Source organism: Lepidothrix coronata, unplaced genomic scaffold (assembly GCF_001604755.1).
Source record: "Lepidothrix coronata isolate B3197 unplaced genomic scaffold, Lepidothrix_coronata-1.0 Scaffold147, whole genome shotgun sequence".
Taxonomy (NCBI): Eukaryota; Metazoa; Chordata; class Aves; order Passeriformes; family Pipridae; genus Lepidothrix; species Lepidothrix coronata.
The window spans coordinates 1,500,559-1,511,673 of record NW_016690327.1 but is presented as its reverse complement, the minus strand read 5'-3'; the positions used below and the strand labels follow the sequence as shown (position 1 = coordinate 1,511,673).

The 11,115-nt window shown below is 69.8% G+C and overlaps 1 protein-coding gene across 1 annotated transcript; it reads right to left on the bottom strand.

Annotated features, from left to right (window-relative positions):
• Positions 1–313: 313 nt before the first annotated feature.
• MAP7D1 (MAP7 domain containing 1) lies at positions 314–8,651 on the bottom strand. Its single transcript, XM_017828239.1, has 16 exons — positions 7,997–8,651; positions 7,822–7,890; positions 7,067–7,230; positions 6,619–6,733; positions 3,478–3,600; positions 3,206–3,348; positions 2,960–3,093; positions 2,550–2,869; positions 2,300–2,474; positions 2,084–2,234; positions 1,695–1,799; positions 1,539–1,592; positions 1,379–1,436; positions 1,168–1,285; positions 905–1,095; positions 314–830 (listed from the first exon to the last, which is right to left on the bottom strand). The coding sequence occupies exons 1-16, from the start codon at positions 8,637–8,639 to the stop codon at positions 820–822; spliced, it is 2,574 nt and encodes an 857-aa protein (XP_017683728.1). The 5' UTR covers positions 8,640–8,651; the 3' UTR covers positions 314–819.
• Positions 8,652–11,115: the final 2,464 nt, after the last annotated feature.

Sequence of the window (11,115 nt, the reverse complement as noted above, 5' to 3'; positions counted from 1 at the left end):
GGGAGGGGGGAGCGGGAAATGGCGGCGGGGGCGGTGCCGGGGCTGCCCCGCCCGGCCCGGCCTCCTGCGCCCCCGGGGGCCTGCGGGGCGTCTCTTTGCCCGGCCTCGCGCTCCCGGTTTGTCCCACGGGCAGAGGGTGCAGGGCCCTGCTGGGCATGTGGACACCCCCAGCCCTGAGACGAAGCCATTGGCGAGTGGGTAGTGCTGGGGGCGAGCCCAGGGCACAGGGGCGAACCCGCCCCGCTGCTACCGGCGGCCTGGAGAGCGCCCAGCCTGGCCCTGCCCTTCCCCGGACGCAACGAGGCACGACACGGGCATTGTCCACTTTTATTGTTGGCAAAGGTTGTCTGGATGCAATAACACTGTCACAAGGGCACAGAGCAGCGTGGTGCCGGCCGGGCCCGGGGGCACCGGGCACACGGACATGCGGGGGGACACACGTGGGGATGGGGAGCTATGACCCCCCCCCACCCCGAGCTCCCCCCGGGGCATCCCCACGCCCGGCCGGCTCTATTTACAGTATTCACAGACGTTGTACCCAGCGAGTTAAATAACTACATCATTACACCACACGTCTGGGGCGGCTCCGGTGGGCTGCGGGGGTGGGCTGTCAGTCTGATAAGGTGCATGTTTAAAATAAAAATAAAAAACCAACAAAACGAAATAAAAACGAGGACAGAGAGAGAGGAGCCAGGCGTCCCCGCCGGGGGGTCCCGCAGCCCCCCGGGGGAGCAGCGAGGGTCGTGCTGTGACGGCAGCTCCGGGTCCAGGCGGGCTCAGGGTGCGGGTGGTGGCCCCGTGGGGGTGTCGGCCAGGCCCTCACAGCACCTCTGTGGGCAGGGAGAGCGCGGGGTGAGCCCCGGGCGGGCACAGCGCTGACCCCCACCCCCCTCCCGCCGCTCACCTGTCACCTGCGGGGGCTTCACCACGGCCTGCTTGAGGAAGGGCTCCTTGTCGCCGAAGGGGATGATGCTGCCGGGGCTGCTGCCGTGGTGGGGGAGGTCCCGCAGCTCCTTGGGGCCCTCGGTGCCCGTGAAGCCGTTCTCGTGCTTGCCGGGCTGGACGCCATTCACCAGGGCCGCCGCCTCCTTGGCGCTGTGGGGGACGGAGGGCTGGGGTCACCTGGGCCCCGCTGCCCCTCTGCCCCCCCGGCGTCCCCACGCTCACCTCGGCTGCAGCCCCTCGCCCGCCAGGCCCTTCGTGCCCCCCGGTGTCCCCGCGCTCGGCGGCTCCGTCTCTGGGAGCTCCTCCGCCTTCGGGATCGGCCCCGGGTGCTTCTCACGGCCTGGGGGGGTCACAGAGCCCCGCTCAGCCCCAGCCTGGGCCTCAGCAGGGCTGGGGGGAGCAGGACCCCCGGCACCCTGAGGTGCCCACGCACCTGGGGCATCCTCCTGCTCGGCCGCTTTGCCGTTCACCACCTTCTTGTCCTCCTTCTTCTGCAGGGACAGCAGGGCCGTGAGGGGCAGCAGGGGCTTCAGGCAGGGGTCTGCACAGACCCCCATGTCCCCAGCACCTCGGGACAGGGGACAGGCCCCCACCTTGGCATCCGCTGCGTCTGATTTGCGCGTCCTCTTCATGATCTCCTCCAGGCGCTGCGGGCACAGCGGGGTCATACATGGCCCTGGTGCCAGGCAGGACCCCCTCCAGGGAACGCCCTGCTGTGCCCTGCACCCAGGGGTGCTCCCAGTCCTCACCTTCTTCCTCTCCAGCCGCTCCTGCTCCTCACGCTGGAAGTGCTTCTCTCTCTCCAGGCGCTGCCGCTCGGCCTCTTCCCGTGCCCTCGCCTCGGCCTCTTCCCTCTGTGCCAGGGCAGGGCAGGGGCAGGTGAGACAGGGCAGGGAGGGCTGGGAAAGGGCAAGGACAGTGGGGACTGGGCAGGGACAGTGGGGACAGGCTGCCACCCTGGGGGTTGAGGGGCTGGGCTGGTCCTCACCCCTGCATCCCACTGGAGAAGGAACCAGACAAGAGCATCCCTGCCTTCCCCCTTCATTCTTGCCTTCACCCTCCATCCCTGCCTTCACCCCCCATCCCTGCCTTCCTCCCTGTCCCCTGCACCCCTCACCCCCCACCCTGTCCCCCCGACCTGTCTCTGCAGCCGCTCCGTCTCCTCCCGCTCGGCCCGGGCTCTCTCCTGGGCCTCTCGCTCCTCCTGCAGCCGCCGCTCCTCGTCCCTCCGCCGTGCCAGGGCCTCCCTCCGGCTCTGCTCCTCGGCCGCCCGCTCCTCCTGCGCCCGCCTGCGGGAAGGGGGCCCTCAGCACGGCAGGGGGGCCGGACCCAGGGCCAGGGGCGCAGCACCCACCTCTCCTGCTCCTCCTGCTCCCGGCGCTCTCGCTCCTCACGCTCCCGCTGCTCCCGGGCCTGGCGCCGCTTCTCCGCCAGCAGCCGGGCGGCCTCCTCGCGGTCCGTGGTGCCGGCTGGGGGTCTGGCTGGGGGGCTGGCCGGCACAGGGCCGGGGGCTGCAGGGGCTGAGGGGGCTGCAGGGTGCGGGCAGAGTTAGGGCTGCTCTGGCTCCCCCCATCCCCGCTGCCCCACGGCCCCCCCGTACCCACCTGCCGTCGGCTCTGCGGGCACCTTGGGGGGCTCGGGAAGGGCTGGGGGCGCCGGGCCCCGCTCCTCCTCCTTCCTCTCCCGTGCCTTCACCGGGGCCTCCTGCTCCCCCCGCTCCTCCCGCGCCCTGGCCCGCACCTTGGGGGAGGAGTGGGCGCTGCGGGGCAGAGGAGGCTTGTGGGGAGAGCCGAGGGCTGGGCTGGGGGACGCTGGGCGGGCTTTGGGGGTGGCAGGGGACGAGGGACGGTTCTTGGGGGTTGCAGGGGATGAGGGACGGTTCTTGGGGGTGGCAGGTGATGAGGGACGGTTCTTGGGGCCCGGGCTGCAAACAGAGCAGAAGATGGTGTTACTGGGGCTGGAACAGGCCCCGGGGGTTCAGGGGGCCAGGCAGCCTCGGTGGGGGAGTCTTGACCTGCTGTCGGCCGCAGGCAGGAGCCGGGGCTGTGCTGCCGGCAGCGACTGCCGCTTCTTGAGGCTGCGCTCACGGGACAGGGCACTGCGCTCCTTGGCGTTCTCCCGGTCCTTCTCCTTCTTCTCCTTCTTCTTCTGCTCCAGACAGGGACAGACAGAGACAGAGACCTTGTCAGCCCCAGGTGCTCGGCTCAGCCGGGAGCTGAGCCCCCATGACCCCTGGGGTCCCTGCAGAGGTGGCACTCACGGGCGAGGGCTCGGTCCTGCGGCGCGGCGTCACGTCGGGGCTGGCGGTGGCCGCCTTCCGCCGCTCCCAGCACCGGTGCGGCAGCCGGTGGTTGTGGCAGGGGCTGAGGGGGCTGGCGGAGGCCGAGCGGGGGCACACGGGCACTGGGGGAGGAGTGACCACAGTCAGGACAGAGCCCGCACCTACACCAGCTCCCCGCTGGCCCCAGACTCCCTCGTCCCACTCCCCTGTCTGTGCCAGGACCTGCATGTCCTGTCCCCTCCGGTGCTCACCCTGCTCCTTGCCGTTCCCAGCCAGCGTCACGGCGCTCCGGCTGCGTGCCAGGAAGGACAGGGTGGGCGTCATCAGCCGGTCCACGATGCTGCTCTCCCACGGGCTCAGCTGCAAGCTCCGGTCTGGGGAGGGAAATGGGCAATCAGTGCACCCTGAGCCCCCAGACCCCATCCCAGCCCCACGGCCTCCGCTGCGAGGGAACAGCTGCGGCAAGGCCGGGGCACGTGTGTGGTTCCAGCAGTGCCCGGAGCTCAGCTGTGTTGGGGAGGGGTCCCCACGGCCCCACATGGCTGGAATGGTCCCCACAGCTGAGCAGGATGAGGGGCCACATGGGCACAAGCGTGTGTGGGCAGCTGGGCACCCGTGGGACGGCGCTGTGGCAGGACGACGACGGTGCCCCTGTGTCCCGCAGACACCCCAGTCACCACGTACCCACAGGACCACGTGCCACTCTGGTGACTCCAGCCCCTCCACTGTGCCCTCTCCTTGTGCTCGGCGATGGTGTGCACCCCCCATGCCCCTGCCCTGTGTGACTGAAGCCTTGGCACGTGCCAGCTGCTGTGGGGACACCGCAGTGTGCCCTCACCCCACGGGAGCTGTGCCGAATCACCGAGTGTGCCGCAGGAGCCAGGCCAGGCTCACGGCACCCAAGGAATCTCCAGCCACACTACTGGCTCAGCTGGGCACAGGGCTGTCCTGGCTGTCCTCCAGTGCCTGTCACCAGCACCAAACACCCCACGGCGCACGGGAGGGGAGAGCACAGAGCCAGGGGTGCCACAGGGGGACAGGGTGGCAGGTCTGGCAGCGGCCCAGGGAGATGCTGCTCCTGCCCGGGCGGTGCCGGCAGCCCCTGGGTGCTGCTCCTGGGCCGAGCCCCAGCATGGGGCAGTGGGAGCTGCTGCGTCACCGCCGACCGCCTCAGCTGCTCTGGCTATTTATACCCGGCCGGGAAGGCGCCCATCTCCAGGCAACCCCGAAACACAACAGCCCCGGCGCTGGACACATCCCTCCGGCACAGCCGCGGCCTTGGGCAGCGCTCCCAGGGCCGGGACGACCTTGCAGCACCACGGCCACGGCGCTCCGTGGCACCAGCCCCAGGAGCCTGTGCCTGGCCCCGGGCGGGTCGATGACAGGCAGCCCCTCTGTGGCTGCACCTGCACCCACCAGAGCTGCCCTGGGGCAGGGAGCCAGGCTCCCATTCCCATCCTGGCGCCTCACGGGGCTGCCAGCACCCAGCTGCTCCTCCTCCTCCTTTTCCCAGCCTGCGCAGCCTCAAGGAGCCGCCAGCCGGCTCCAGCCTCCTCCTGCCAACAGCAAACGGCTTCTCCTCTCTCCGCGGGCACCTGGGGAAGGGGGACCCTGGCCTTGGGGGTCCCCAGCGCTGGGTGGGGACTGGGCTGTGCCCCCTGCGCTGGGGCAAACGCAAAGGGCTCTTACTTCTACTGGGAGAGTTCCAGAGGGTGGCGGAGGATTTGGAGAGCCGCTTGTTGATTATAGAGTCGACGTGTTTGGGGAGGTTTACAGCGGACACCGAGCACCGGCTCGCACCTGGAGGAGGGAAAAGACACAAGGGCATTAAGGTCCCAGGGCCGGGGCCAGGCCCCCCACATGCAGCATGCACGGCTGTGCCGGGGCACTGGGGTGGGAGCGGGAGGACACGACAGAGTGGGGCCAGGGGAGATGCTGGAGTCCAAGGACACGGCACAGAGTGGGGCAGGAGATGCTGGAATCCAGGGACACAGCACAGAGTGGGGCAGGAGATGCTGGAATCCGGGGACATGGCAGGAGACGCTGGTGTCTGGGGACATGACACACAGCACTGGCATTCGTCATGGCAGTGTCCGAACCCCACAGGGTCATGCTGGAATCATGCAGGGATCTCATCCTTGGGGAGGCGGGGCGGCTCCTGAACCATGCTTCGACAGTCTCCCCAAAAACAGTCCTGGCAATCAGGAGCAGGGTGACCAGAGACCTCGGCGGCACTGGCAAGCAGCCACCCTGGGGGAGCAGGGTGAGGTCCAGACACAAGACAACGTCACACTGGTGCTCGGTCAGTATGGCAGTGCCAAGAGGGTGCTGGTGGCTGGCAGCACCTCCACAGAGTGCTGGGATCTCCCCAGTCTGGCCAGGCTCCTCTGGACAAAACAGCCAGGGAAGCTCTGGGCTGGTGGAGGTGGGACATGGGTGAGTCAGAGCTGGCAGCAGCTCTGGCAGTGCACCCCTGCAGGAGGTGGCAGGGTAAGGTGTCCTCTTGCCAGACCCTGCTGGGTGTTGCACCACAGACACGTGGGGCTGTCCCTCAGTGTGCCACACACGGCACCTGGACAGGTGTACCCAGAACATGGTGCCAGCCCCACCAGCTACAGCCGGGCACACGCCTGCACACACATGGCACATGGTGCCCGTACACAGAGCCTGGCACACAACGCCTGTACACAGCCTGGCCAGGTACAGCCAGGAACACAACACCTGCACACAGCCCCACCAGGTAGAGCCACGGCCACCACAGCCACCCCACGGTGGGCAGACAGACCCTGGGGACACAGCACTCCCCTCTCTGTCACCATCCTTGCCACATAGTGCCAGCACCTGCTAGCACAGCCCTGTACCCTCAGCAGTCAGGGACGAGTGGAGACCTCCACATGCCCAACTCTGGTGCCTAATTGCTCGGGGTGTCCCCGAGGAGCCCCTAAGGAGCGGGGCCACCTTCTGCAGCCACACACATGGCCACGGTCACCCCCACGGTCACTGGAGCTGGAGGGGCCAGCGCAGCCCCCACCCAGCTGGGGCACAAAGGAACACGCCACAGCACAGACCCCAGTCAGAGCCTGCAGAAGCCTTGCACAGCTCCACAGCCCCTGGCTCCCCACAGCTGCTGGAGACCCGGCAGCATGGCCACAGCATTCTGAGGCAGCCAGGGCTGTCCCTCAACACATCCCTGTGAAGAGCAGGGACCGTGATGCACGGCCTCCGGCTCACACCCATCCCCACCAGAGCAGGGAAAAGCCAAGGGACCCCGCGGGTCCCCGGCACAGCCCGGGGTGACGTCAGTGTGACCCCACTGCAGGGGGGCCGCGCTGGGTGTGAGGGTCCGGCGGAGCCGCGGTGTCCCTGGTGCCCGCGCCCGGCCCGGCACTCACCGTCCTTGTGTGCGGGGGAGCCGTGGTGCAGGGCCCCAGCCCAGGACCAGCGCTGCTGCCGGATCTCTGCCCACGTCTTCTTGGCCGACCGCTGGATCGCTGCCTCGTAGCGCTCCTGCCCGAGGGAGAGGGACAGGATGAGCCCGGAGCAGGGCAGGGACCGGCCGGAGCCTCCCGGCGTGAGGCCATCGCAGCGATGGGGTGCTCGGAGGGAAACTGGGCAGCGACGCCCACCCTGGCCAGGGCACGTGTGCCAAGGAGCAGGGCACCACAGAGGCTTTGCACCGTGAAGGATGGGCACAGCAGAGGACAGCCACAGTGGGCAGCTCCCAAAGGGCTAACGAAGCATCTCCCAAAGCACTGCTGGAGCCATAAGGACTCCACAGGGATCACATCCCATGTGCCGCCCCAGCCCCCCCGCCCGCTGCACCATGACCCCCATTCCCACCTTGTTCTTCTCCAGCTTCTGCCTCTGCCGCTCCTCCAGGACCGCCCGGCGCTTCTCCGCCCGCAGCCGCTGCTCCTCCAGCCGTTTGCGCCGCTCCTCCAGCTGCTTCTCCCGCAGCAGCCGGGCCTTCTCCTCCTTCTCCAGCCACAGCACCCTCTTGGCAGCTGCGGGGGGCAGCGGGGTCGCACCCGAGGCACAGCCCTGGGCAGCCCCGTGGTGGGGCCGCGTGCCCGAGCCGGTGGCGCGGGGCCGTGGGGCGGCCGTGGCCGGGGCACGCGGAGGCATCGAGGCCGGCCGGCCAGCGAGGGAGGGGTTTGGGCCAGGACAAAAGGGAGGCCGGGAGCCCGCCGGGAGCCCGCCGAGCCGCGCGGTGAACAATGGGGGAATGAGGGTGGAAAGAGCACGGGGACAAGGAGGCCCCATGCGCACGCGGGGGCCCCGCTCGCCTGGTGCCCCGAGCCACTGCGGGGCTGCCTGGGGCTGCCTGGGGCTGCCTGCACACGGCAGAGCTGGGCACCGAGCTGGTGGCACCTGCACAGACCGGGGGGCACCCGTGTGCCTGGGGGTCAGCGGTGTGCCAGGGGGTCAGCGCCGTGCTGGGGAGGCAGAGCTGCCGGCACTGCAGCGCCCGCTCGGGCTCAGCCCATCACAGCTAATGGGATTGCCCATGACCCGGCAAAGCTCCTTTAGCCCCTGCCTCCCCCCATCCACTTTCCCTCCCACCTCGCAGCCCCCTCTGCTCCCCAGCCCCATACCCAGGTACTTGGCCCGCTCCTCACGCCGCTCCTTCGCCTGCTTGTGCCTTGCCTGGGCTTTCTGGGCATCTGCAGTGGGGAGACACTGTCAGGATACCGCCTGGCCCCCGTGGGCATTGAGCAGTGCCCGCGGGCTGCAGCATCACCAGAGTACCCCAACCCCACTGGCACCCACCTTGCTTGGGCCGGGGGCTGGCGGCAGGAGATGGTGAGGGGCGGTCGCTCCGGGGGGTCACGTCCTTTGAGGGCCCGGCCGTGGCACCCGGGGGGCTCTTGGCATCAGGGGGAGCCCCTTCCCTGGCAGCTGGGGCTGGGGTCTGGCTCCCGGGGGGCAGCGTCTCTGCCGGGCATGGGGTGGCAGCGTGGACAGGGCTCGGCTGCTCGGGGGCGTGGGGTGACACCTCTGCTTTGGGGTGCTCCGTCCCAGGGGGCTTGGGGGGCCCGGGGGGGGCCTGGTCACGCCACGGGGGGACACTCTCTGCTGAGGGGGCCATGGCCACAGGGCTGGGGGACACGGGCTGTCCTGACGATGTCACGGCTGGAGGGACGGGACGGTCACGCTGCGGGGGGCTGCTCTCGCAGGGGGGCATCACGGCTGGGGGGCACACGGGCTGCTGGGAGGGGGGCACGGCTCCAGGGGTGGGCAAGACGGTCTTTTCGGAGGGGGTGACGGCTGCAGGGACGGGCGGGACGGTCCTTTCGGAGGGGACGACGTCTGGAGGGACGGGCCGGTCGCGCTGGGGGGGGCTGCGCTCTCTCTGCAGGGCATCCCCGGGCGAGGGGGGCGGCGAGGAGGGGGGGGCCACGCTGTCTCCCATCGGGGATGGTGGCTTCCCTGCAACGGGGGCAGAGCAGAACAGAACAGTCTCTCAGTGGGGGAGCCTGGGGCAGAGCCGTCCTCCCCGGGCAGAGCCCTCTGGGGGGGCACAGCCCTGTCCTCCCCAAACACAGCCCTCAGGAGCAAGGCTGTCCCTGGCCACAGGGGCTAGGGCTGGTCCCTGGGATCCCCTCTGGAGACAGTGAGACCCACCTAAGCCCTGCTGCTGCTGCCCCCATCCTGGGGGGCACCCGGGGCGGGTGCCAGGCGCTGGGCACACAATGCACAGAGGGACCGGCCGGGCTCTGCCAGGCACTGCCACCACAAAGCTGCCCTTCATCCCCCGGCAGCTGCCACTCAGCCCTGCCGTGGGGGGACGTGGGGCCGGAGACCCTCCACAGGCACGGGGACCCCTCTGCTCTCCCCTGAGGAGGAGGATGGAGGGGCTTCCGCCGGCCCTGGCAGCACGGCGGAGGCAGGATGGGCGCGGGCCCCCTGACGTCACCGTCCCACGGCCCCCACTGGACCCGCAGCCATGAACTCACGGCCCAGGAATGCACATGAGGCCGCAGCAACGCAGCCCCCTCCCCGTGTGGGGCCGGGGGGAGCACAGGGCCACTCTGTGCCCCTGAGGGGGGATCGCCCCCCATCCTGGCCAGCCCTGGGGGACCCCGAGGGAGCCGCTGCATGTGCCAACACGCTGACAGCGCCCGGTGAGGCCGTGGCACGTGCCCTCTGCGGGAGTGGGTGTGTCACAGCTGTCCACGGTAACCACAGCAGTGGTGGCTCCCCAGCCCCCCCGTTATCAGTTATCAGCCCTCTGCAAACAAACCTTCAAGCACGTGCCAGGGTCCCAACCCCGACACCCACGCAGCGGGCAGTGCCATCACTCCTGCCTGGAATGATGCCCATCCCAGGACACCCAGCTCCAGCCCCACTGGCACTGGTGCAGTGTGAGCCCCCAGCTCTGGGGGGTGGGATGGCAGGACCCCAGTGACCAGCACCCGCCATGGGCTGATGTCACACGCTGGCTCAGCCGTGTTTGCAGAGCTCTCCACAGCCCTCAGCGAGGGGCAAAGTGTGGGCTCTGCAAACACGGCCGGCGCCGTCCTCACCCACCCCACGGCTCCTCACCCAGCCCACAGCTCCTCACCCAGCCCACAGCTCCTCACCAGCCCACGGCTCCTCACCCAGCCCATGCCGGTGCCAGATGAGCCGGGGTCAGCCCAGGATGCCCAGGGAGGCACCGTCAGCCCCCCCTATGCTCAGGCATGGGCACACCACAGGTCCCATGGGAGGGGCTGAGGTGCTGCTGCAGCTCCCCAGGCCGGGGCTGTGCCAGCAGGGTTCCCCCACCCCGGGCTCTGTGGGGACACAGCCAGCCCCGGCCCCCCCGCAGACCTTCCGGGTATTTTCTGCTGCAGGAAGCCGGCCCATCCCCTGGCCCCGATCCTGCACATCCCAAGTCCCCAGTGCTGCACCCTGTGGGGCAGCCATTGCTCTGATGCAGGGCTGGGACTGTGCTGGGGCTGCAGCTGAGGGGGTCCCCTGCCCTCTCCCCCCAGGGCTTGGCACCCGTAGGCAGCAGGGCTTGGCAGCCTCCAGGTGCCAGATCCCAGGATGGTACATGGGGTGGCACCACTTGTGTCCCAGCTGGGAGCGGTGACCCCAGGAGCACTGGGGTGGCAGCCAGCCTGTGGGGCCAAGCAAAAAGCACCAGGTTGATCCTCCAAGCAGACAGAAATACCTGCCAGAGCCCCGGATGTGCAGGGAGCACTGGCGGGGGACAGCAGGTACCTCATGCCACACCACACAGCCTGGCACAGAGCCCTGGGCAGGATCTGTCCTGCCCCAGTGGCTGGAGAGACAGCAGCACCCATGGCCAGGGCAGGGCAGTGGGCACGGCCAAGACCCCCAGGCACGGCCAAGACCCCCAGCGCGGGGCTGGGCCAGCCCTACTGCCATCTGTCCCTGTCGCTGCTCCAGCGCGGCAGCTGCCCTGAAACCCAACGCTGCCTGCACCCAGTGCGGGCGTCCCCTCTCCCCCGGCCAGGGCATTCCACAGGGATTAGCTCCCGGCCCCCCAGACACGCAGGCACGGCCGCCCCGCAGCCCCCGGTCCCGGTGAGCCTGCGCGGCACCGGCCCCACTGGGACGGCGGCACCGGTCCCGCTGCTGGCACTGGGACAGCGCCGTGCCCGGCACAGGGCGAGGTGCTGCCCTCGACGCCACGGTGCTCAACCCATCCCGCCCCTCCCGTGGGTCCCTTTGGTGCCAGTGCTTGTGCCACCGAGCACCAGCGGCACCTCCGGCAGGGCCGTGCCCGGCACAGCGCGGTCCCACGGCCGGCACATGGCCGGGGATGCTCAGCCAGGCGGAGGCAAATCGCCGGTGCCATGAAGCGAGAGCACATCGAGGCCCGCGGGCGCCGCTCGGACCAGCGGCCCTCGTTAACCGTCCGCCACACATCCCCGTGG